At 51.3% G+C, this 22413-nt stretch overlaps 1 protein-coding gene across 2 annotated transcripts in view; it reads left to right on the forward strand.

The window, feature by feature from the left end:
• Positions 1-1601: 1601 nt before the first annotated feature.
• Positions 1602-22413, forward strand: part of RRP12 (ribosomal RNA processing 12 homolog) — a 47818-nt gene continuing 27006 nt past the window's right edge. For both annotated transcript variants that reach the window (XM_066601321.1, XM_066601322.1), the window contains exons 1-15: positions 1602-1796; positions 8243-8466; positions 9927-10010; positions 10319-10395; positions 11243-11348; positions 11719-11835; positions 11925-12063; positions 13341-13468; positions 13977-14075; positions 14171-14262; positions 18074-18185; positions 18333-18433; positions 20178-20292; positions 20376-20518; positions 20596-20717. In XM_066601321.1, the coding sequence (XP_066457418.1) occupies positions 1658-1796; positions 8243-8466; positions 9927-10010; positions 10319-10395; positions 11243-11348; positions 11719-11835; positions 11925-12063; positions 13341-13468; positions 13977-14075; positions 14171-14262; positions 18074-18185; positions 18333-18433; positions 20178-20292; positions 20376-20518; positions 20596-20717 (1798 nt within the window). In that variant the 5' untranslated portion in view covers positions 1602-1657. The remainder of the gene's footprint in view (positions 1797-8242; positions 8467-9926; positions 10011-10318; positions 10396-11242; positions 11349-11718; positions 11836-11924; positions 12064-13340; positions 13469-13976; positions 14076-14170; positions 14263-18073; positions 18186-18332; positions 18434-20177; positions 20293-20375; positions 20519-20595; positions 20718-22413) is intronic.

Below are 22413 nucleotides of genomic sequence, written 5' to 3' on the forward strand. Positions count from 1 at the left end.
AGGCCAGAGGTCGGTAAGAGGTAGGTATCAGTTTATGGTGTGGAGGAGCAGGCAGGTAGCATAGTCAGAGGTAGGCCAGAGGTTGGTAACAGGTAGGTATCAGTTTGTAGTGTGAAGGAGCAGGCAGGTAGTGTAGTCAGAGGAAGGCCAGAGGTCAGTAACAGATGGGTATCAGTTTGCATTGTGGAGGAGCAGGCAGGTAGTGTAGTCAGAGAAAGGCCAGAGGTCGGTAACAGGTAGGTATCAGTTTGTAGTGTGGAGAAGCAGGCAGGTAGTGTAGTCAGAGGAAGGCCAGAGGTCGGTAACAGGTAGGTATCAGTTCGTAGTGTGGAGGAGCAGGCAGGTAGTGTAGTCATAGGAAGGCCAGGTAGGTATCAGTTCATGGTGTGGAGAAGCAGGCACGTGGTGGAGCTTGGCTACTGGCTGGGAACTCAATAATCTCACAATGCGGATGTGGAAGAGCCAGGCTTTTATAGAGCATCCAATCAGGAATAGGGTGGAGCCAAAACAGGGAAATGGACCAAGAGCAAAGAAACATGGACAAGGTCATGCAGGGGAGCTGTCCAACTCTCTGAATAGCTCAGGGAGAGCCGACACCTGCAGCACAGGAGCTCCTGGTTTCGAATCCTGATAGTGGTTTTCATGTCTCATAGGAGTAACACAATTATGAGAAATCACAGTAATGGTGGCCACAACAGGGCTGTATATACTGGGTGTACAGGATCACCTAGAACTGCCATGTCACAAGCTTCTAGAGTGCCACACCACAATGACTGAGGACCTCAGTGGTGCCAGCCGGTGGCTCATGGTGACGGAGTCGAGCAGATATAGGAAAAAAAGCCTTAGAAGGTCAAATAGAGGTCACTAGAGATGAGCGAGTATACTCGCTAAGGCACATTACTCGAGCGAGTAGTGCCTTAGCCGAGTATCTCCCCGCTCGTCTCTATCGGGGGCCGGCGGGGGTAACAGGTGAGTTGCGTCGGGGAGCAGGGGGGAGAGAGAGATCTCCCCTCTGTTCCTCCCTGCTCTCCCCCGCCCCCCGCATCTTTAGAGACGAGCGGGGAGATACTCGGCTAAGGCACTACTCACTCGAGGAATGTGCCTTAGTGAGTATACTCGCTCATCTCTAGAGGTCACCAAATGTAGTCCCATTACTGGTAAAATAGCCTTTAATCCATTGACGGGGTGAGTCGCCCGTGTGTGAACTGGCCCTGCGTGCGCAAAAGGTACAGTACTATGCGCAGACACACACACACACGAATCAACCAGTTCTTGCACAAATACATCACATATTTGCGCATACGGTCGTCTGAAACCTCCCTGAGGACGAGCCCTAAACGTTATCATTTTGGGGGTGTAATAGAAAACAAATTCTGTGACTATTTTCAGAGTTTTGTTCTTACAGTATTGAACATATGATACAAGTGACATGTTGGCTTTAGTCTACCGGTCGGTATAATTATAGAAGTAACACATTTATACGTTTTACTACATTGTTTCAGCCCTGTAAATTGTAGAATCTCCCAGGAGGACCCGCACCTGCAGTATGCTGCCGGCCGCCAGAGGGCAGTGCGCCGCAGTCCCGTCCGCACCATAGAGTCCTGCGCTGCGGAAGTGACGGCTGTGTGGAGGCCGCACGTGGATCCAGCGTGGAGTCATGGGGAAGACGGGGAAGCTCCGCTCCGGTACCGCCGGGAAAGTGAAGCGCTGGAAGAAGGGACACAGCAGCGAGACGAACCCCGAGGCCAAGCGGCACCGGGAGGCAGCAAGGAGCCGCTTCTTCAGCCGCCCGTCAGGTGAGCAGTGCTGGGCAGGGTGGTGAGGCTGGCAGGGGGGAGCTTCCGCCAGCTGACTACGTGGCCACTCGGTTTCACGTAAGTTTGGTTGTGTGGCGCTGTAATGCGCTTGGCGGTTTAGATCCGCGCTGACAACGCGTTCCGCTGCAGAATTCTCCATACGGTCCCACAACCGAAGCCGGGATCCACAGTACTTTGGCGCGGTTCTTGCTGTGCATCCGCACGCGGGTTTAGTTCTAACATGTCACATGAAGCCGCGTCGGAATTCCGCACGTGGATTTAGGCCGTCGCTAACCCAAATCCACGGCCGATCCGCAGCAGAACTCCAGGGACGCGCAGCGCGGCCGGGTGCCTGCCGCAGTTATACAGATGGACTTCGTACGATGGCTTCTACCGTGGAATGTTCCGGAAGATTGTAGCCTCATTTTTACGGATACGCTTAACGGCGGCTTTTCGCTTTTTGATTCGCGATCCGCTCCGATTCTGCGGCAAATGGTCATCCTGTTAATTTCAGTGGAAATTGCGCCAAAGTTTATACATTGCAGAATTTAAATGGCACTGCTGTTGTGTTGATTTTTGATGTTTAGTCTGCGCCGGGAACGCCGCACATGGAGGCGGCCATTGAAAACGGACAGATCTTTGTGGCTTCACTGCTTATTATCCGCCCGCCGTCGCAGAGACGTACTGCGCGGTTCTTGCCTCAGTTTGAAATTCATGTGGAAGAACCGGCGGCGGATTCTGTGAACGCAAGCGGTCAGTCAGCCCGGCCGCTGCAGCTCCGCCGGGAGTCATGAGACGCCTCGTTGCCCGGGACACGTAGTCGTGGGGCCGCAGCCTGATCCCTTAGAGGACTTCCTTGCAGATTGCCTTCTGATGAGCGCCATTGATGCAGGAAGTGATGACCTCATGTGTCACATGACTATTGCAGCCTATCACTGGCCTCAACAGTAGTGTGTATAAACTGCTGGCAGCGGTCTGCTACATGCGGTCAGGGCGGGGCGGGGGGCTACGTGAGCGGGCAGTACTGGCTATATACAGGGCGGGGGGCTACGTGAGCGGGCAGTACTGGCTATATACAGGGCGGGGGGCTATGTGAGCGGGCAGTACTGGCTATATACAGGGCGGGGGGCTACGTGAGCGGGCAGTACTGGCTATATACAGGGCGGGGGGCTACGTGAGCGGGCAGTACTGGCTATATACAGGGCGGGGGGCTATGTGAGCGGGCAGTACTGGCTATATACAGGGCGGGGGGCTACGTGAGCGGGCAGTACTGGCTGTATACAGGGCAGGGGGCTATGTGAGCGGGCAGTACTGGCTATATACAGGGCGGGGGGCTACGTGAGCGGGCAGTACTGGCTGTATACAGGGCGGGGGGCTACGTGAGCGGGCAGTACTGGCTATATACAGGGCGGGGGGCTACGTGAGCGGGCAGTACTGGCTATATACAGGGCGGGGAGGCTACGTGAGCGGGCAGTACTGGCTATATACAGGGCGGGGGGCTACGTGAGCGGGCAGTACTGGCTATATACAGGGCGGGGGGCTACGTGAGCGGGCAGTACTGTCTATATACAGGGCGGCTTTCATATCTGCCATTCAGGGAGCCGGAAAGAAGCAAACCACCGCAGAGCGTGTATTAGGGAGTTGTAGATGCCTCACCGGACTGTATATAAGGTGGCCGGCACTGTTATAGGGGGTTTCCAGCAGCCCCTGCTGCCAGAGCCGGGATACACCGGGGGTGGAGAGGAAGCTGCTGCAGTAATACAAATGGCTACAAATCTGCATGCGGCTTTAGCTCTTCTCAGTGCGCAATACTGTGTGCTGACCGCCTGACGTGCGATTCATGCAGGAACCGCTGAGAATCCTGTCAGGATGGGACATGTCAGAACTTCATTACTTATTTCTGCATGTGTATTAAAAACCCCTCCATGTGGGCCGGACTACAGCGGGGTGATGGGGGTGGAATGTGACACAGAATTGGTGCAGGTTTCGCTGAACGGGTGAATGAGGTCACATTCGGGGGCCGCACCCATGTATATTACTAGTACCGCGCAGCTGACAAGTGGATACATTGTGTTCAGTCCCCACAGTCCAGGTTGTTACATTGTAGCAGCTGCCAGACTTGTCAGGAAGTGTTACATTGTATCCGCCTCTGCGGGGGCCAGGCCACGGCGCACTGTATCCGCGCCTCTGCGCGGGGGCCGGGCCGCGGCGCACTGCATCCGCGCCTCTGCGCGGGGGCCGGGCCGCGGCGCACTGCATCCGCGCCTCTGCGCGGGGGCCGGGCCGCGGCGCACTGCATCCGCGCCTCTGCGCGGGGGCCGGGCCGCGGCGCACTGCATCCGCGCCTCTGCGCGGGGGCCGGGCCGCGGCGCACTGCATCCGCGCCTCTGCGCGGGGGCCGGGCCGCGGCGCACTGCATCCGCGCCTCTGCGCGGGGGCCGGGCCGCGGCGCACTGCATCCGCGCCTCTGCGCGGGGGCCGGGCCGCGGCGCACTGCATCCGCGCCTCTGCGGGGTCTGGAGACTCAGAATGATCTTTCTCCTCAGGGCTTTTTGTTTTTCATCAGATTGTTGGTGCGGTGGTGCATCGCCTCCATATGCTGGTCTCGCAAGAGCTGCCTATACAGTTATGGCGGGCTCACATAATCGTACGCTGATTGTGCATTAGCCACGTGAGTAATACGCAGTAGCAATCGGCCTGCACGTACATGGTGCCGCTCAGACGAATTGTGAAAATACTGCCCAAATAAATGGCAGCATGTTCTGTTTTGGAGCGTGTCACAGTGCAGGGCGATTGGCGGCACGCAGCAAGTACACATCGTCGTTACATACGGGCTACGTGCCGCGCTCGTGTCGCTTGGGGGCGGCATGCAGCATGTGCGGCTGTGTGAGCCCGGCCTTAGAGTGAATTCACAACTAAAGCTGCTGTTAGACGGAACAATTAACATTTAAGGAAACGTTCAATCGAATAAAAGTGTCCGACCGTTCAGTCTACAGAGGAGCGAGCGCAGAATGAGGACCGTTCAGTCTACAGAGGAGCGAGCGCAGAATGAGGACCGTTCAGTCTACAGAGGAGCGAGCGCAGAATGAGGACCGTTCAGTCTACAGAGGAGCGAGCGCAGAATGAGAACCGTTCAGTCTACAGAGGAGCGAGCGCAGAATGAGGACCGTTCAGTCTACAGAGGAGCGAGCGCAGAATGAGGACCGTTCAGTCTACAGAGGAGCGAGCGCAGAATGAGGACCGTTCAGTCTACAGAGGAGCGAGCGCAGAATGAGGACCGTTCAGTCTACAGAGGAGCGAGCGCAGAATGAGGACCGTTCAGTCTACAGAGGAGCGAGCGCAGAATGAGGACCGTTCCGTCTACAGAGGAGCGAGCGCAGAATGAGGACCGTTCAGTCTACAGAGGAGCGAGCGCAGAATGAGGACCGTTCAGTCTACAGAGGAGCGAGCGCAGAATGAGGACCGTTCAGTCTACAGAGGAGCGAGCGCAGAATGAGGACCGTTCAGTCTACAGAGGAGCGAGCGCAGAATGAGGACCGTTCAGTCTACAGAGGAGCGAGCGCAGAATGAGGACCGTTCAGTCTACAGAGGAGCGAGCGCAGAATGAGGACCGTTCAGTCTACAGAGGAGCGAGCGCAGAATGAGGACCGTTCAGTCTACAGAGGAGCGAGCGCAGAATGAGGACCGTTCAGTCTACAGAGGAGCGAGCGCAGAATGAGGACCGTTCAGTCTACAGAGGAGCGAGCGCAGAATGAGGACCGTTCAGTCTACAGAGGAGCGAGCGCAGAATGAGGACCGTTCAGTCTACAGAGGAGCGAGCGCAGAATGAGGACCGTTCAGTCTACAGAGGAGCGAGCGCAGAATGAGGACCGTTCAGTCTACAGAGGAGCGAGCGCAGAATGAGGACCGTTCAGTCTACAGAGGAGCGAGCGCAGAATGAGGACCGTTCAGTCTACAGAGGAGCGAGCGCAGAATGAGGACCGTTCAGTCTACAGAGGAGCGAGCGCAGAATGAGGACCGTTCAGTCTACAGAGGAGCGAGCGCAGAATGAGGACCGTTCAGTCTACAGAGGAGCGAGCGCAGAATGAGGACCGTTCAGTCTACAGAGGAGCGAGCGCAGAATGAGGACCCGTTCAGTCTACAGAGGAGCGAGCGCAGAATGGGAGCCGTTCAGTCTACAGAGGAGCGAGCGCAGAATGGGAGCCGTTCAGTCTACAGAGGAGCGAGCGCAGAATGGGAGCCGTTCAGTCTACAGAGGAGCGAGCGCAGAATGGGAGCCGTTCAGTCTACAGAGGAGCGAGCGCAGAATGGGAGCCGTTCAGTCTACAGAGGAGCGAGCGCAGAATGGGAGCCGTTCAGTCTACAGAGGAGCGAGCGCAGAATGGGAGCCGTTCAGTCTACAGAGGAGCGAGCGCAGAATGGGAAGCGTTCAGTCTACAGAGGAGCGAGCGCAGAATGGGAAGCGTTCAGTCTACAGAGGAGCGAGCGCAGAATGGGAAGCGTTCCGTCTACAGAGGAGCGAGCGCAGAATGGGAAGCGTTCCGTCTACAGAGGAGCGAGCGCAGAATGGGAAGCGTTCCGTCTACAGAGGAGCGAGCGCAGAATGGGAAGCGTTCCGTCTACAGAGGAGCGAGCGCAGAATGGGAAGCGTTCCGTCTACAGAGGAGCGAGCGCAGAATGGGAAGCGTTCCGTCTACAGAGGAGCGAGCGCAGAATGGGAAGCGTTCCGTCTACAGAGGAGCGAGCGCAGAATGGGAAGCGTTCCGTCTACAGAGGAGCGAGCGCAGAATGGGAAGCGTTCCGTCTACAGAGGAGCGAGCGCAGAATGGGAAGCGTTCCGTCTACAGAGGAGCGAGCGCAGAATGGGAAGCGTTCCGTCTACAGAGGAGCGAGCGCAGAATGGGAAGCGTTCCGTCTACAGAGGAGCGAGCGCAGAATGGGAAGCGTTCCGTCTACAGAGGAGCGAGCGCAGAATGGGAAGCGTTCCGTCTACAGAGGAGCGAGCGCAGAATGGGAACCGTTCGCAGGCATTAATTCCATTGTTGGCTCCCTCGATTTAAGCAGCGCTCGTCCGCTCATTCTTATACAGTGAATGTAAAAGACTTGACGGTTCTCTCTTGAGCGAACGCTGTATCTGTCTCTCGTCAGGCTGCCCGAGAGCGAACCCCCAGCGGTGACGTCACCTGAGAATCAGCTCATCTAAAAGGACCCTAAGGCCAGGCTCTCATGAGCTCCCGCAGCAAAATCCGGCTGTGACCCCATCCAACGACCCCATGTACCTGCTTCTGTATTGCGCATGACCGTGGACGCTCGCCCGTCGATCATGGGCAGTACAGATTTTTTTTTTAAGTGTTTTTTCCCGTGCGGTCGCTAGGCGATGACAAAGATAACCGCAGGCCATCCGCAATGTTAATCGACTTCAATGGAGGCAGTCTGCAGCAAAATAGAGCGTGCTGCGATTCTTGGGAGCAGAGGGAGAAAATTAATTTCTCCAAGTGTGAAGCAAAAAGCGATATATATTTTTTTCCATACCTCTCCAATGAATGCAGTTAGCTGTGGATCCTCCGTGCGATCGCCGGACGCGGATTCTGCCATAGGAATCCAGTCATGTGAGACCGGCCTATGGGAGACTTTACACGGAGCATCGATCATCCAAATCCCTCTATGGAGGGAATGTAAGCGGCAGGCGTCCCGTGCAAGCACGGCCACCAACCGGGGAGCAAGCGGGAATTCACTCACTAGTCACTGGTTGATTGTCTGACCAGCCAATTGCTTCACAGGGAGGGAGGCATGTGTTCGTTTGGCATGCTCCGCCCGCCAAGTGCTGGCTTTTTTTTTTGTTTTTTTGGGGGGCGCATTTACAGAACTTTTTACTGCAGTTCTTTGTGTAAAAAAAAAACAAAAAAAAAAAACACAATTTCTTGTGCAAGCAGATATTTGCACAAACTTTTGCAGCGTTTTACACCAGCCCCAACACTTTCTCGAAAAAACGCACGGAGCTGCCGGGACGTGCTGAACGCCTGAAGAGGCCTGCAGCTCCTCGTGGGCTCAACGGATATCATATTAAGTCCAACGTCGGAAATGCAGAGCTTAGCAAATTTCCACCATTGCTTCTTGAAAACACCATTAAATGTGAGTGCTCCTTAGCGGAGTGGTCCCTGCTGGTCCTTGAACACTCGCCGCTGCGGCCTCCGGCTGATTTGGTCTTCGTCGTTGCACTCACCGCAGCACCGTAAGCCAATGACCGCCAAAGTAAATGTTCCCAACAGTTCGCACCAGTCTCTGGGTTAAAGCGCAATACTCGTTCATACGCTCCAGCGACTATTCAGAGGATGGTTGCCCCGTGTAAAGCCGCCCTGTAGTATAGTCTTGGGGAGTCATATGAAGGGTAGAAAAATCATCCCACATGTGCCCAAACCTAATTCTTATCTCCACCCTCATTCCAGGTAAAAGTGACCTGACTGTAGACGCGCTAAAGCTGCACAATGACCTCCAGCATGGGTCATTCTCCATACAGAAGAAGCCCGATGAAGACATGGAAGAGGACGCGGAAATGGCGGTGACAGAGAAGTCCGGCGCCACCTTCCTCAGCGGCTTGACAGACTGCACCAATGTTACCTTTGGTAAAGTCCAGAGATACTGGGAGTCCAACTCGGCGGCTCATAAAGAGGTAAAGAAGTCCTGGAAGTGTTTTGTGGGTCTCACTAGTTCTGATTACTGCATTGCTTCTGTACTCTGATTGGATGACAGATGACTGACTAAGAGCCTAGTTCATGTGCCCTATTGGGTAACATGAATGCCAATGAAGGGGGTCCCCGCTCAGGACCACTCTCTATTAAGGCCTAGTAGTGATAGGTAGGGATCACGTGAGGTGGACCCCACGATCTATTCTGAGGTTGGCTTGTCAATATCTTTGCCCCATAAAACCCGTTTATAGATGACCTGTCACACCGAAAGTGGCTGCGTACCGTTACAGCCGACTCTTCGCTGATTCTGGTCCTAGCCCAGCAGTCGTGGGCAGGGAATAACTTTGGATCGTGGCAAATCGTCCACCCCCGTAAGTCACATTAAAATTAGAAAACTCTCTGAAAATGTCACTTTTATCATAGATTTTTAATTTGTCTCTAGAAAATATATTTGGCGCAGATCTTCCCCACCCCAAGTGCATTTTAACTCCTTAGTGATGTAACTAGTTTGAGCCTCCAGGACCAGTAAAATCCCTCCGCCCAACCTCTCGGAGTTCCTGTAATATAATACCTGGCCATGCGATAAAATAACAAACGGAGCCATACTCGCCCGTCTCCTTCCCCTGGGAAACCGCAATTACCACGGTAATCTGCTGTCAGTACAGATCTGGAAGTCAGGTGGATGCATCAGCCAATCAGAGACCAAAGTGTCACTGCTTCTTCTCCTGGCGTCGGCCGTCACATTTTGGGTACCATGATGCCCGGATTTTGGAGCAAAGACACCGCAGCCTCTGATTGGCTGCTGCCAGCCCCTGAGTTCTGCTGTTGGTACAGACCAGGAACGCAGTGGGAGCCGTTTGGCTTTCCTGGAGGGAGAAGACTGGTGAGCTGGGCTTCATTGTTCTTATGTGATAAAACAAATCAACAGCGTGTTGGGCCTCGGACTATGGATGCACTCTCACGGCCCAGCGCTTCTGACTACTAGAGATGAGCGAGCATACTTGCTAAGGCTAACTACTCAAACGAGTAGTGCCTTAGTCGAGTATCCTCCCGCTCGTCTCTGAAGATTCGGGGGCCGGCGAGGGTGAGAGGTGAGTTGCGGGGGGGAGCGGGCGAGAGGGAGGGAGAGATCTCCCCTCCGTTCCTCCCCGCTCTCCCCCCTACGGCAGCCGATTCTTTAGAGACGAGCGGGCAGGTACTCGAATAAGGCACATTACTCGCTCGAGTAGTTAGCCTTAGCGAGTATACTCGCTCATCTCTACTGACTACCAATGCACCATAACAATTGCGCGGTCTTCTATTCTGAAGTCGGCACGTCTGTCACTAGACGGCAGGCTTCCCTTTACTAGTCAGTAATCAGATGACTGGCCGCATGTGATAGTTTATGGGCGAGATGCAGTTGTATCACTAAATCTGACTCTTTCACTTTCTTCTTACCTGTTAGATTTGCGCGGTGCTGGCTGCTGTGACTGAAGTGATCCGCTCCCAGGGAGGAAGCGAGACGGAAACGGAATACTTTGCCGCACTGGTGAGTTCCTCCTCCCCATAGACTGAGGAGAAGCAGCGTCTGTCGCCTTATATTGCTTTTACTGTATGGCTTCGGTAACGGCCATAACATATTCACCGGACAGCAGGCTTTATCTGTGTTGTAAAGCAATCGCCGCTTCTTATCGCACACTGTGTCAGATCTCTAAAGTCATTGCAATATGTTAGAGAGTCAATGTAGCTAGAGCAAGCAAGCGGCTTCTCCATTGCAGGTCGGCGGCGTAACAATTGGGTGCAGTCTTGGGATTTTGCATATGTAGTTCATTAGACTAATCTGCTGTTTGCTCCCAGATGACGACCCTGGAAGCGGTTGAATCCTCGGAGTCCTTGGCTGCAGTCACCTATCTGCTCAATCTGGTTATGAAGAGGTCAGTGGGTTTATCTTTAGAGGTTGCTTCGAATTGCCTTTTATCACCTATTCAAAGGCGAAGTGCTAAGTCTGATCATCTGAGGTCTCATCATTAATCCTGAGAACATATTCCCCTCTCCGTCTCACTGCAGACCCTCCTAGTGAGGAGAAGCTTGAATCGAGCGACGGCTGAGCATGCTTACTGCTGGAGATCGCCAAATACATGTGTTTAGCTATCTCTGGCAGTCCCTTTGAAACCAATGGAGCCGCATCAGTGTGCTCGGCTGATGCTCCTCAATGCAGGGGCTACAGCGAGGGGTCCCCCATTCTTGGGATCTTTGGAGGTCTCAGTGGTGAGCCCCCCCGCCAGTCTGACTTTTATCACCTAACCTACAGATAGTAAGACCCTTTTACGCGCAACAATGATCACTCAAGATTCGTTCAAACGGCCAAAGTGAGCGATAATCATTCAGTGTGAAGGTGAAACTATCGCTCACTTGTCTTTAGTGGTCGTTTAGGCCGACTTTACGGTCAGCCTAAACGCCCTCATTAGCACTCACTAGATTGCTGGCTTCTCATGCCGTCTGAAAGCTTCCCATAGGAAGCGCTGAGCGAGAAGTTGACGAGAAGCCAGCGAGCCGCCGGCAAGTCTTTCAGTGTGAAAGCACTGCACGAGCGTTAACGACCTTGGCGGTGATGTCAGCGCTCATGCAGTCACTGAAAAGACTGTTGGCCCGTGTAAAAGGGCCTTCAGTAAATTCTGGTACAGCCCCCTTTTAAATTTTTGATAATAAGGTGCATCAAATCTTATTATATTGCAAGAAGTAATTCTTTGCAATGCCCTGACCATGTGTATCGCCTGCCAGGGTACCCGGTCCCGTGCTGATTAAGAAGTTTTCCGACACCAGTAAAGCATTTATGGACATCTTGGCATCACAGGCTAATGGTGGCAGCGTCTCTGCTGTTAAATGGGTAAGTAGTATCTCTTCTATCGTGGATTTTGCTGTGTGTCACCTGCAGATCCCACATGTGTGTTGTGGATTTTGTCATATTTCATACACTGCGTTGCAAAGGGTGAAATGCCCAACAAAATCTGTGACCAATCCGCAACAGACGTGGCATACCGGGGATTTGGAAACGGAGAACTGCCCCCTTCTGGTAGTTGTAGGTAACAGCTATGATTAACCTGCAGGTAGGTAGAGCAGTGCCGTATCCTATAACCATTGTATGCTCTGCCTTCAAGGCTGATGTGACACTGGATCAAAATTGAATTTCTTGTACCTCTTTACGTGTTTGTTGCTACAAAACCCTCCTAGAAACCTGATTTATGTCTTGGCCATAGATCATCTCTTCCCTGGCTGTGCTGTTACGCAAACAGGACCTCTCTGTGTGGAGTTACCCTTCCACGCTGCAGACGTACCACGGGTTATTGAGCTTCACTGTCCATGCAAAGCCAAAGGTAAGTCTGAGCGAGCTTACAATACCATATGAAGTTATAATGGCGTTTTATGCTTTATTGTGGTGTTTTGCTTTTCTGTGACTCACTAGATTCGCAAGGCGGCTCAGCTCGGCGTATGCTCAATTTTAAAAGGCAGCGAGTTCATGTTTACCGATTCGCTCATCGCTCACCATCCGGCTGCTCAATCTACAGCTAAATTTTGTATCCAGGAAATTGAGAAGTCTGGAGGTAAGTGACCTGGAGAGTAAGAGCTATGGATGCTAATTACCTGTAGTCAGTAATGCAGAGGTCCGTTATCTTCATTACTGCGCAACTGTAGACAATGAAAGGCTAGGAAGCTAAGCGTTCTAGGACCAGAGGGGGGGGGGGGGGCTCCATACTTGCTTTCATTGTCATTTTCAACTATATAATGGGTCACGTTTTAGTGGAGACCTGTCAGCTGCTCCCACTATTCCTGAGCAGCCCCTTAGACCCCGACTTAAAGGGGTTCTGTCGTTGGAAGAGAAAAAAAATTGTATACTTGCCTGTTCCTCCTCCGTCAGTCTTCTTACCGCATCTTCTCCTCGCCGATCTTCTCCTGGCTCCTCCAGTTCCCCCGGGTCACGTCACCTCCAGCTGGCCGATTCTTCTATTTCCTGTGATGTAGCGTCCATTCTCGTCAGTCTCCTTCCTGCAGGTCAGTGTACCTGGTCACTAGTAATGTAGCGTTCACTGCCTAGCAGGGAATGCCGAAACCTAGGCAGCCTGCTTTAGCGCACAGGCGTGGGCTATTGCCTTGACTGCACATGCGTAGTGTTTCGACACGAGTGTTCATATACTATGAACGCTACGTCACTAGTGACCAGGTACACTGACTTGCTGGAACTAGAATGCAGAGAATGGACGCTGCATAGCAGGAAGAAGAGGATCCGGACGTCTTACGGTGAGGTGACTCGGGCGCCTGAATGAGCCAGGAGAAGATGGGGGAAGGAATGTTATAGCCCATCTTTGTTAAAGACCAGCAAGGTGTGCGTTCTGACATGTTAGTTGGAGCACCGGCCGTGTACTCTGCTACACTTTGCTTGACTTTACAGCGTTTATTCAAGTCTTGACAACCTCCTCTGACCCCCTTTGGCTACGAGTTATTCCCATGCACAGGATCTCCATTTGCTTGATGGTTTTTCCTTGATCACACCATTCTTGGTAAACTCTCCACACCGCTGCACTGGAAAACCCCATGTGGTTGGCAGTGACGCCCTGCCTAGTCTAGCACCGATGACCCGGCCTCGTTGAAAGTCGCTCAGATCGCTGGATTTTCTCATCTAATGTGGATTCACACTGAGACTGACCCACAGAAAACTTTTGTCACATGATTTTATTCTGCACTCTGCAGTCACGGGGATCATTTCCATACAGGGAAGCTCCAATCATCAGAGGGCCGGGGCTCTAATAAAGGGGCCATTCATTGTATAAGTGACTGTGATAAAACCTCTCCAATGTATTTGTTATCTTCATGCTTTACACAGGCAGTAAAGAAGCCACCACCACCCTGCACATGCTGACGCTGCTGAAGGATGTCCTGCCGTGTTTCCCGGTCAGTTTGGTGAAGTCCTGTTGCGAGACTCTGTTGAAAGTCATGACCTTGAGTCACGTGGTGAGTGGGGTGTTTTTTTGTGTACCTCAATACAATAAATCCGCTTTACTTTTAATATAAGAGGTTGCCGACCTCTGGAGGAGAGTCATTGTGTCGCCTACATGTTCCATTGAATTCAGTGGAAGCTCTGCTTGCATTACAAATTTGAGCCATTGCAATATGTACGGAGCTGTCCGCTTCCTGCTCTGTTCACACTGACAGTGGGCCAGATGGTAGCTGATCGGTGGGGGTCTCCATAATCGACCATTGATGACCTATCTGGAGGACAAGTCATCCGTAGTTCAGTCCTGGGCGACCCTGTAATGCAATGAGCTGCAAGCAAAATGGCTATACTCCAGAAGGAAGGGCATTTCTCTCTCAAGCACGACTCTGTAAGTGTTTGACCTCTGTAATGTGTTTCACAGGACCAATGAGCAATTCAGAGGTTGTGGGTTTGTCCCACTAGTCACATTACCGTAAGTTACATGCCACTGTACGTCTCTAACCTGCACACTTCTCCGCTCCGCAGCTGATCACCGCCTGTGCCATGCAAGCTTTTCATGCCCTCTTCAACTCTAAGCCGAGCGTTCAAGCGCTAACTGCAGAGCTCAATGCCCAGATCATCACTGTGAGTATAGCCATCGATGTTCTGTTATTCCATATGACATGCAGTGTTACAGCATATTGTATGGACAATCTGATATATACTCTTTACTGTGACAGGCCCTGTACGACTATCTCCCCCATGAGAATGACCTGCAGCCGCTGCTGGCGTGGCTGGCGGTGATGGAACAAGCTCACATCAATTTGTCCCGGTAAGAGAATTACTTATAGTATATGAGGAAAAGGCTTAAAGGGACTTTAACGTTGATGGTCAATCCTTAAAGGGGTTGTCTCGCGAAAGCAAGTGGGGTTATGCACTTCTGTATGGCCATATTAATGCACTTTGTAATATACATCGTGCATTAAATATGAGCCATACAGAAGTTATTCACTTACCTTCCCTGCTCTGGCGTCCCCGTCTCCATGGCTCCGTCTAACTTCAGCGTCTAATCGCCCGATTAGACGCGCTTGCACAGAAGGGTCTTCTGCCTTCGACTCGGTTCGGCAGCAGCGGTGTTCTGGCTCCGCCCCCTTCTACGCGTCATCACTTAGCTCCGCCCCGTCGCGTGTACCGATTCCAGCCAATCAGGAGGCTGGAATCGGCACACATCATGGGGCGGAGCTATGCGATGATGCGTAGAAGGGGGCGGAGCCAGAAATCCGCTGCTGCCAGGCAGACCCGAAGGCAGAAGACCCTTCTGCACAAGCGCGTCTAATCGGGCGATTAGACGCTGAAGTTAGATGGCACCATGGCGACGGGGACGCCAGCGCAGGGAAGGTAAGTGAATAACTTCTGTATGGCTCATATTAAATGCACGATGTATATTACAAAGTGCATTAATATGGCCATACAGAAGGGTATACCCCCACTTGCTGCCGCGAGACAACCCCTTTAAGGGCCTTGTACTCTGCCCAAAAATAAGGCAGGAACATTCGTTTGTCGATCTACATGCTATTTGAAGCTGTACCAATTGGGACCCTCACCAAGCTAAACCTGGAAAGACCATCAATGTTAAAGTCTGGGAGAACCCCTAAAAAAAAATGCTAGTTGACTCCTGTAGACATGTTGCTTTGTAGTTGGATGTCGCTGCAGTCCTGTAATTTCACCACTCTATGGCAGATACGTCTTGTATTTCTCAGGTTCGTGTTGTTGATACAGCCAGATTCTTGGCAGTGTCATTGGGGGACACAGCGAAGACCTCAGGTATGGCTCCTGCTACTAGGAGGCAAACAGTTGACTCTTCCTACCAGCCATATTCCTCCTGCTAAATCAATTTTAGCATAGTGTCCACAGGAGGAAGACCTTCCTGCTGCTGGTCTTTCAGATCCTGCAGCCCCTTGGAGTGTTTGGGGGGACTGCGCGCACACTTCTCTCTCAGGGAGGGACCTTCTCTGTGCCGTGCTCATGGGGAGTTCAAACTGCTTTTTCAGGGCCATCTAACATTCTGATTGCCTCTTGTAGCCACAATCGCACGACGATTCTTAGTGTCCGGCGGGTTTTCGGTCGCTTCCTCTTCTCGCCTTTCCATGATTTTTTTGAGCACTTCTTGCTAGCCCTTTTTGCATCATGAGAAAGAGACGTATTGGTGCAGGGAATGTGATCTGCTCTGATAGGCACTTGGATCTGACTTCCATGTGGTTGGCCAAGACCCACATCCGGGGGTGGGAATTCTGCGTCTAGTGATTGGTTCCGCCTCCTATTTTCCCGCATCTACCCTCCTGGATGCCGTTCTCCTGCAGCTCCTCTGCTGTAGGTGGCTGCTCCACCTGTAGCTCTCGACATGTCACTATCACATTGTGGTAGGCATTTTTTACCTCTGTACACCCAACTGCAAGGTCGAATTTTCGGGGGGATCCCATTATACGGAGCATGGCCATTATGACACATGCATGCTCCTGTTATTGCACCAAATTCTTATGCGGTCAGCGGAGCCTCTTTGCACTAACTGCCTGCTTCAGGGTCAGCCCCCACCACTATGCCCCTACACGGCTCTGAACCTGACTGGGCACGCTCCCTTAGTTGGAAAATGATGCCCACAGGCTCTAGTCTCTTAGTTCTGGAGGGGAGGATCCTTAGCGTGACAGTGGACCAACTGGGAATCTTCCCTCCACATCAGTGTACTTGAATTCTGAGCCATCCGCCTGTCTGACTCGTTGGTCTTTGATTCTGGCCAGTTATCAATTTCGTGACCGCACAGTCAAGATGGAGGCGTCCCAATGCTCCTTATAGTACCACTTGCATTTGCATACACTGCTGCATTTGATAGTGTGGCTCTTGAATCCACAGTCTTGAAAGCACATAGGTTCGCGGCCCCCATTGTCTGGACTATGCTCAGGGCCAGGAAACGTTCCTCCTCTCGCATCTCCCATAAGGTGTAGAAGATGTACTTCTGATGGTGCAAGAAGCATCCTCCCCAACCCATGCATTCCTCTGTCTCCAGAATCCTTCTCTTCCTCAGCTCCTTAGAGGGTCAAGTCTGTAAACTATTGGTCTTTTTCCAACGCCCCCATGGTTCCAAATTCGTACGACATACATTTCTTCAGGGAGGGGCACATGCTGCCCTTCCTTACCATCTCACAGCTACCGCATAGGACCCCATATTGGTCTTGGAGGGATTGCCATTGTTTCCCTTCCAAGCATATGAGTGACATTTCCCTTCATCTGCTATCCTGGAAGGTCCCTTTCCTTGTAGCCCTTCGGTCCACTGCATTTCCGAGCTCGCTGCATTATCATCTTTTCTGCCCAAGATAGTCTCGTCCTTCCACCTCAATGAGGACCTGATTCTGCTCTCCTTCTGTCCGGAGCCTTCACACCCTATGAAATGTCGTCTGCACAAGCTTGACACTGTGGATCTATTTTTTTCCACGTGGAACCTTACCGCTGTTTGTATTCTTTGTTCCTCAACCACGAACACCCGCTAGATCAGTTTAGTGATCTTGGCGGCCTACCGTGCCAACAACTCTCTACACGTGCGGTGGGGGCATCCTGGTCGGTGTTCCGTAACGCTTCTGCTCTCCAGGTTTGCAAGGCTGTGCCCTGGTCTTTGCTCCATACGTTTACGAAGTGCTCATACTCGCAGGATTCTGCAAACTGCAATACCTTGACCGCTTTGCCAGTATTCCTGGCCCACCCCTAGGGGGGGCTCCACTGCACTTAAACTTCCCCAGGTCTTCACTGTGTCCCCCAATAACACAGCTGAGAAAACCACAGAATTTTTTGTTACTCCGTGTAAAATCCTGTTCTGGCAGTGGTGACCATGAGTGGAGAATACTGTGAATTATGGGGTGATTCTTCCCCTATCTGACAAGTTGCTCCCGTTTGTTAGTTTTTTCGGAATTACATCATGAAAATACATTTCTGCTCGTTGCGGCTAATGACTAACTGCGGTCTTAGAAAAGTTTTGACAGGTTTTAGCGACATGTCAAAAGTTTTGATCATTTGGTGTCTGGGTGCTGAGCCCCCCACTTATTGCTAAAGCAAAGGGGCAGAAGCATCCGGCCGTACGTCTTGTCTGCAAACACTCATAGATTCCCTGAGACTCTTTGGATAGCGAGGAGTGATGTCGGCTGATGGGGCACAGCGATCCCCCTTCGTTTTAGTGAACCGCGAAGGGCTCCTGTCCACCGGCGTGATTTCACTGTGTATTACGCGTGCGATGTATGACCGTGTGATACGCTGTGAATGGACTCGGAGTAAGTACATGGATTTTCATTGATCCATGCACATTATTGTATGTACATTGTGTGTAGATACGCGTGTAAAAAAGACCGCAGCACGCTCTTATTTTACCGCTTATCACGCAGCGAGAGCCTTATACGTTTGTATGGGTACTGTATGCAACGCTGTCCAAACACAATTCATTGTATATGGGCGCCATTGCATATGCAACCCCCGTTATGAGACAGCAGAAGTTTAACAAAAAACAGCTCCCACTGCCCATGACACACGCTGCCATACGTGGCAATAGCCAGCTTGTCCTGCTAATGTCTTGTTCTGTAGTCATGTGGTGTTTCCATTTGCAGGTTGCGGAGTGACTTGTGCCTCGGCCACCTCCCTCGTCTGTTCTCTACAGCCATGAATTGCCTCCTGTCGACTCACACGCAGGTCGTGTCTGCAGCCGCTCGCACCCTGAAGGTACGCCGCCACTACCAACACTGCTACCAGCGCTGGCAGGCTCCTTGGATGTCTCGTATTCTGCATTTCTTGCATGATGTGTTCTGTCACCTGCTGATCTCGTTTTCTGCGGTCACATGACTCCTTCTGCATTTGCCTTTTCCGCAGTCTCTTCTGACAGAGTGCGTTGCGCCCCACATGGCAGACATTGGAACGATCTCGTCCTCTCCAGTATCCGGACCTGCCGGCCACATCTACAAGATGTTTAAGTGAGTCCAAAGCTGCTCCTTGGATCGTCTGTCTTACGTCTGACTGTATTGTCCTCCCTGCTTTCAGTTGAGGTTAATAGTTGCATATAATGTAAGGCTTTGTTACGTTTTCTAAGGTATTTTGTTCCAACTTGTGGCCATTTTCATTATCTCACAGCCGTCTAATGGCAGAAAATCTGTTGTGCCCGAGCTGCGGGGCTCTTGTACACTTAAAGGGGTTGTATTAACTGAGTTAACAACCCTTTCAAGAAAGTGGCGCCCGGAGCAAACAGCAGGGTTCCCTGTCCCACACTCTGCACCCCTGGCATCAGCTGACTCCGGCTGTGGGGGCTGTAGCCACACAAGTCCTGCGGGAGGTGCTACAGGAGAGATTTGGTAGTACAGGACAGCCATTCACATGACTAGTCCTCTTGTAATTTTGGGACAACAGAACGTCCACCAGAACAGGAGCTGCTTTTACAGAGTGGTTCTCTATTCTGCGTCATCGAGGAAAGTCCCGAGCTGGTGATGTCTCTATGACGTTTGTATGTCCTAATAGGACATATTAAAGGGGTCATGCTCTTGGCACAACCCCTTTAATGATCTGTGTACTGCAGGGCGAGTTTTTCAGCTTATGGATATGAACAAAATAATGTTGCCATTCACTGATGGCGAGCAGAGATATTGACTTACGATATTTAGGGAAATTGTATTAAAAAAAAATATGCAGCATATTTTATTTGGGTCCATTTTCATGGACCAAAAAAGTCAATGAACGGCTATGGGAGCGTAAAAAACTGCAGTGAGCCCGGATGCTTCATGGATTAACCCCCCAATATAAAAGCCATGGCTGCAATGCATCCTGCGAGGTACGTGTCACATGCAGAGAGAGGTAGTTCTGTGTGCGGCCCGTAGTCCATTAAATGAATTCAGTGGTTATTTCAACAGCGAATAGCAGATGAACAGCAGGGACGGCGCTAAGTATAAGGCAATTGCGCAATCCGCTGTAATACGCACCCATAGGAAAAGGTGGGCTTCCGCAGCTCCGCGCACACACTTGCAGTTTCCACATGTGGAAATAAAATCGCTGCATGCTCCATTTTAGCGCAGGTAGGCTTAGTTGATCTCTGCGGAAGCGTTCGATCTGCAATCACATTGCAGATTTTTAGGTGGATACTTCTCTGGTTGTTTGGAGATGAAGTGGCGAAGGGCGGGGCTTGGGGGCGCGTTTTTTTTTGGGTTTTTTTAACACTACACGAACTATCCGCTTTGCATCCATGTGGAAAAACTCTTGAATCCACGATCGTCTGCAGGCATTTTAAATTTGTTGCCGCCTTGAATCGCGGGTCTTCCACGGTGGAAATCTGCTTGTGGAATCTGCCTCTGCCGTGTGCAGGCGGCCTAAGACCCACATTCCCAGATTCAGCACCCTGCCCATGTGTCTGGTTTATTGGGATCCTCAGAGTTGACAGGCCCCCTTTTTTAAAAGTACCTCATTCGCAAAACCGCTAAGATGTAGTGTAGTCATTTCAGAGATATGTATATATGTGATTTTGTGTGTGTGTGTGTGTGTGTGTGTGTGTGTGTGTGTGTGTATGTATGTATGTATGTATGTGTATATGTGTGTGTGTGTATATATATATATATATATATATATATATATATATATATATATATATATATATATATATATATATATATAATTTTTTTTTTTTTTTTAAATATGTATATTTGTAAAGGTCCTATATTATGTGCCTCTTCGCAGGTTCGTAGAAGAAGGCCTCTCCTACAAGTTCCACTCGTCTTGGGCCTTTGTCCTCCAGGTTCTTCAGACCTTTTTCGAGACTGCTGGGAAGTTTTGCCACCCAATCATGAGGAAGGTAATCCATGCAACACCGCGATGATCTGACCGTCCAGTAACATAGCTTCTCCAGTATGAACCTCTGACCATTTTGCATTGCAGTGTTTGCAGACACTCGCTGACCTGAGAATTGCTGCTCATTTCCCTCATACCGGAGAGCTGGACCATGCGGTGGGGGCGGCTGTGGAGAGCATGGGACCCGAGGCGGTCCTGAGAGCCATCCCGCTGCAGATTGACGGCACGGAGTAAGTATCGTCTTGTGGTCTGGGGGGGTTATGTGCAGAAGGGAGCTGATACTTACAGGACTCTGTCGTTGTTCCAGGGACACCTTGGACTTCCCGCGCAGCTGGCTGGTGCCGGTGATCCGCGACTTTGTGAAGAACACAGAGCTGGATTTCTTCACTAGGTACTTCCTGCCCCTGGCTGAAAGACTAAAGAAACGAGGTGATTTTTTTTTTTTTTTTTTTTTTTTAAGCTACTTCAGTGGTTTTATGTAAATAAGCATAAGGACCTAATAAAAGGTTGTAGAATTAGTAGGGTGCCTGTACGCGGAGTGTCCCAGCTGCTCGGTATTTGCACCTCTGCTTGCCATTGTTTGCTGTTACGGTCAGCCAGCACCTGGACTTGTAAGTGGGAGAATGCTGCTATCGTGCATCTTGTAAGGGGCAGCCTTATACTTTGGGTTTCAGTTTATCTCTATTTTCAAGTTCTCCACTTACTGTTAGTGAATTGAACACTCCATCATTTGGAAATCTGTACAGAACTGATGTCTTCTGGCATATTCAAACACATTAGGCCGCCTGCACATGGCCGGGTCAGTTTCCGCATGTGGGATCCTGCAGCGGAATCCGACCCTGCGCCTGGCCAGTGACCCCTATGTTCCTTGCCCGCCATCTTCATAATCTGTGCTGCGGACGTGCCAGCGCACATGCGCAGTACAGATTTTGCCGTGTGGTCACTAGGCAATGATGCGGGTCCTGCAACGATGATTGCAGAAGGGCCGTGGGTCGGGTGGCTTCCATTGACGTTAATGGTACCCGCACAGAATTATAGCATATTGTGATTTCTCCTCCGCGAGCAGAAAATTGCAATCAGTTGCCGCTTGTGTAGAGGAAATCAGGTTTTGCCATAGCATGCTATGGGCGGCATTTGCTGCGGAATCCGGAGGCGGACGCATGCTCAAGATTCTGCAATGCAAATCTGCCAATGTGCAGGCAGCCTAAATTAGATTAAAGGGGTTGTCTGGTTGCTGGACCATTTATTTATGTTTTAATGATGGGTGCATGTGTTAAAATGCCAAACCCAGCTGTACTTGCCCATCCTCTGTTCTAGTGCTGGAGCCTCCCGGTCCTTCCGGGCTTTGTTGTGGAACCGCCTGACTGCTGCAGCCAATCAGAAGCCTCAGTGGGTCAGGCACCATGAGTTCCAGCATCTGGGCAGTGATGCCAGGAGAATGGGTGGTGACGCTGCAACCTCTGATTGGCTGCAGCATTCAGGTGGTTTCCGATCCACAACAAAGACAAATAGGATTGTGGGGGCTGCAGTGCAGGGACAGCAGATGGGTAAGGACTGCTGGGTTTGTTTTAATACGCATGCACCTATAATTTTAAATAAGTTGTTCGGCAACCTGTCAGCTCCTTTTAATTTTCAGATGCGGATCTGATGCTTAATCCACAGCAGAAGCGTGAGGCTGGGCTTTGCAATTCTGCTGCAGTTTTGTAAACGTAGGTGCCGCTGCCCGGCGCAGCGTCCGCATGGGTACCGGGTCAAGAGTTGACAGGACAGTAATTTTTTTCACAAGGTGGATTTGTAAATCCATCCTGTATGAACTATGGCACGGGGTTGTTGTCAATAAAAAACTTAAATTGCACAGGTTTTAGCGCACAATCTACTCAAACAATGTGCCATGTAGATAGGGCCGCGCATCCAAGGATTTTCTACAGTCTGGACTGCAGGTTGATGCTTTTAGGGCAAGAAATCAGTGCTAACGTCTTCAGGTTATAAAACCTTGTCTGCACTGGATACTGTTGTGAAAGAGCCTCAGCTGGGATTCGTATTGGGTCACTATGGGGTTTTCAGTCTTTGGATGAAGCGAGGATGTTCTCATTCCACAACAGCAAGCAGAGATCTTGAATATAGA

Source organism: Eleutherodactylus coqui, chromosome 4, assembly GCF_035609145.1.
Source record: "Eleutherodactylus coqui strain aEleCoq1 chromosome 4, aEleCoq1.hap1, whole genome shotgun sequence".
Lineage (NCBI taxonomy): Eukaryota > Metazoa > Chordata > Amphibia > Anura > Eleutherodactylidae > Eleutherodactylus > Eleutherodactylus coqui.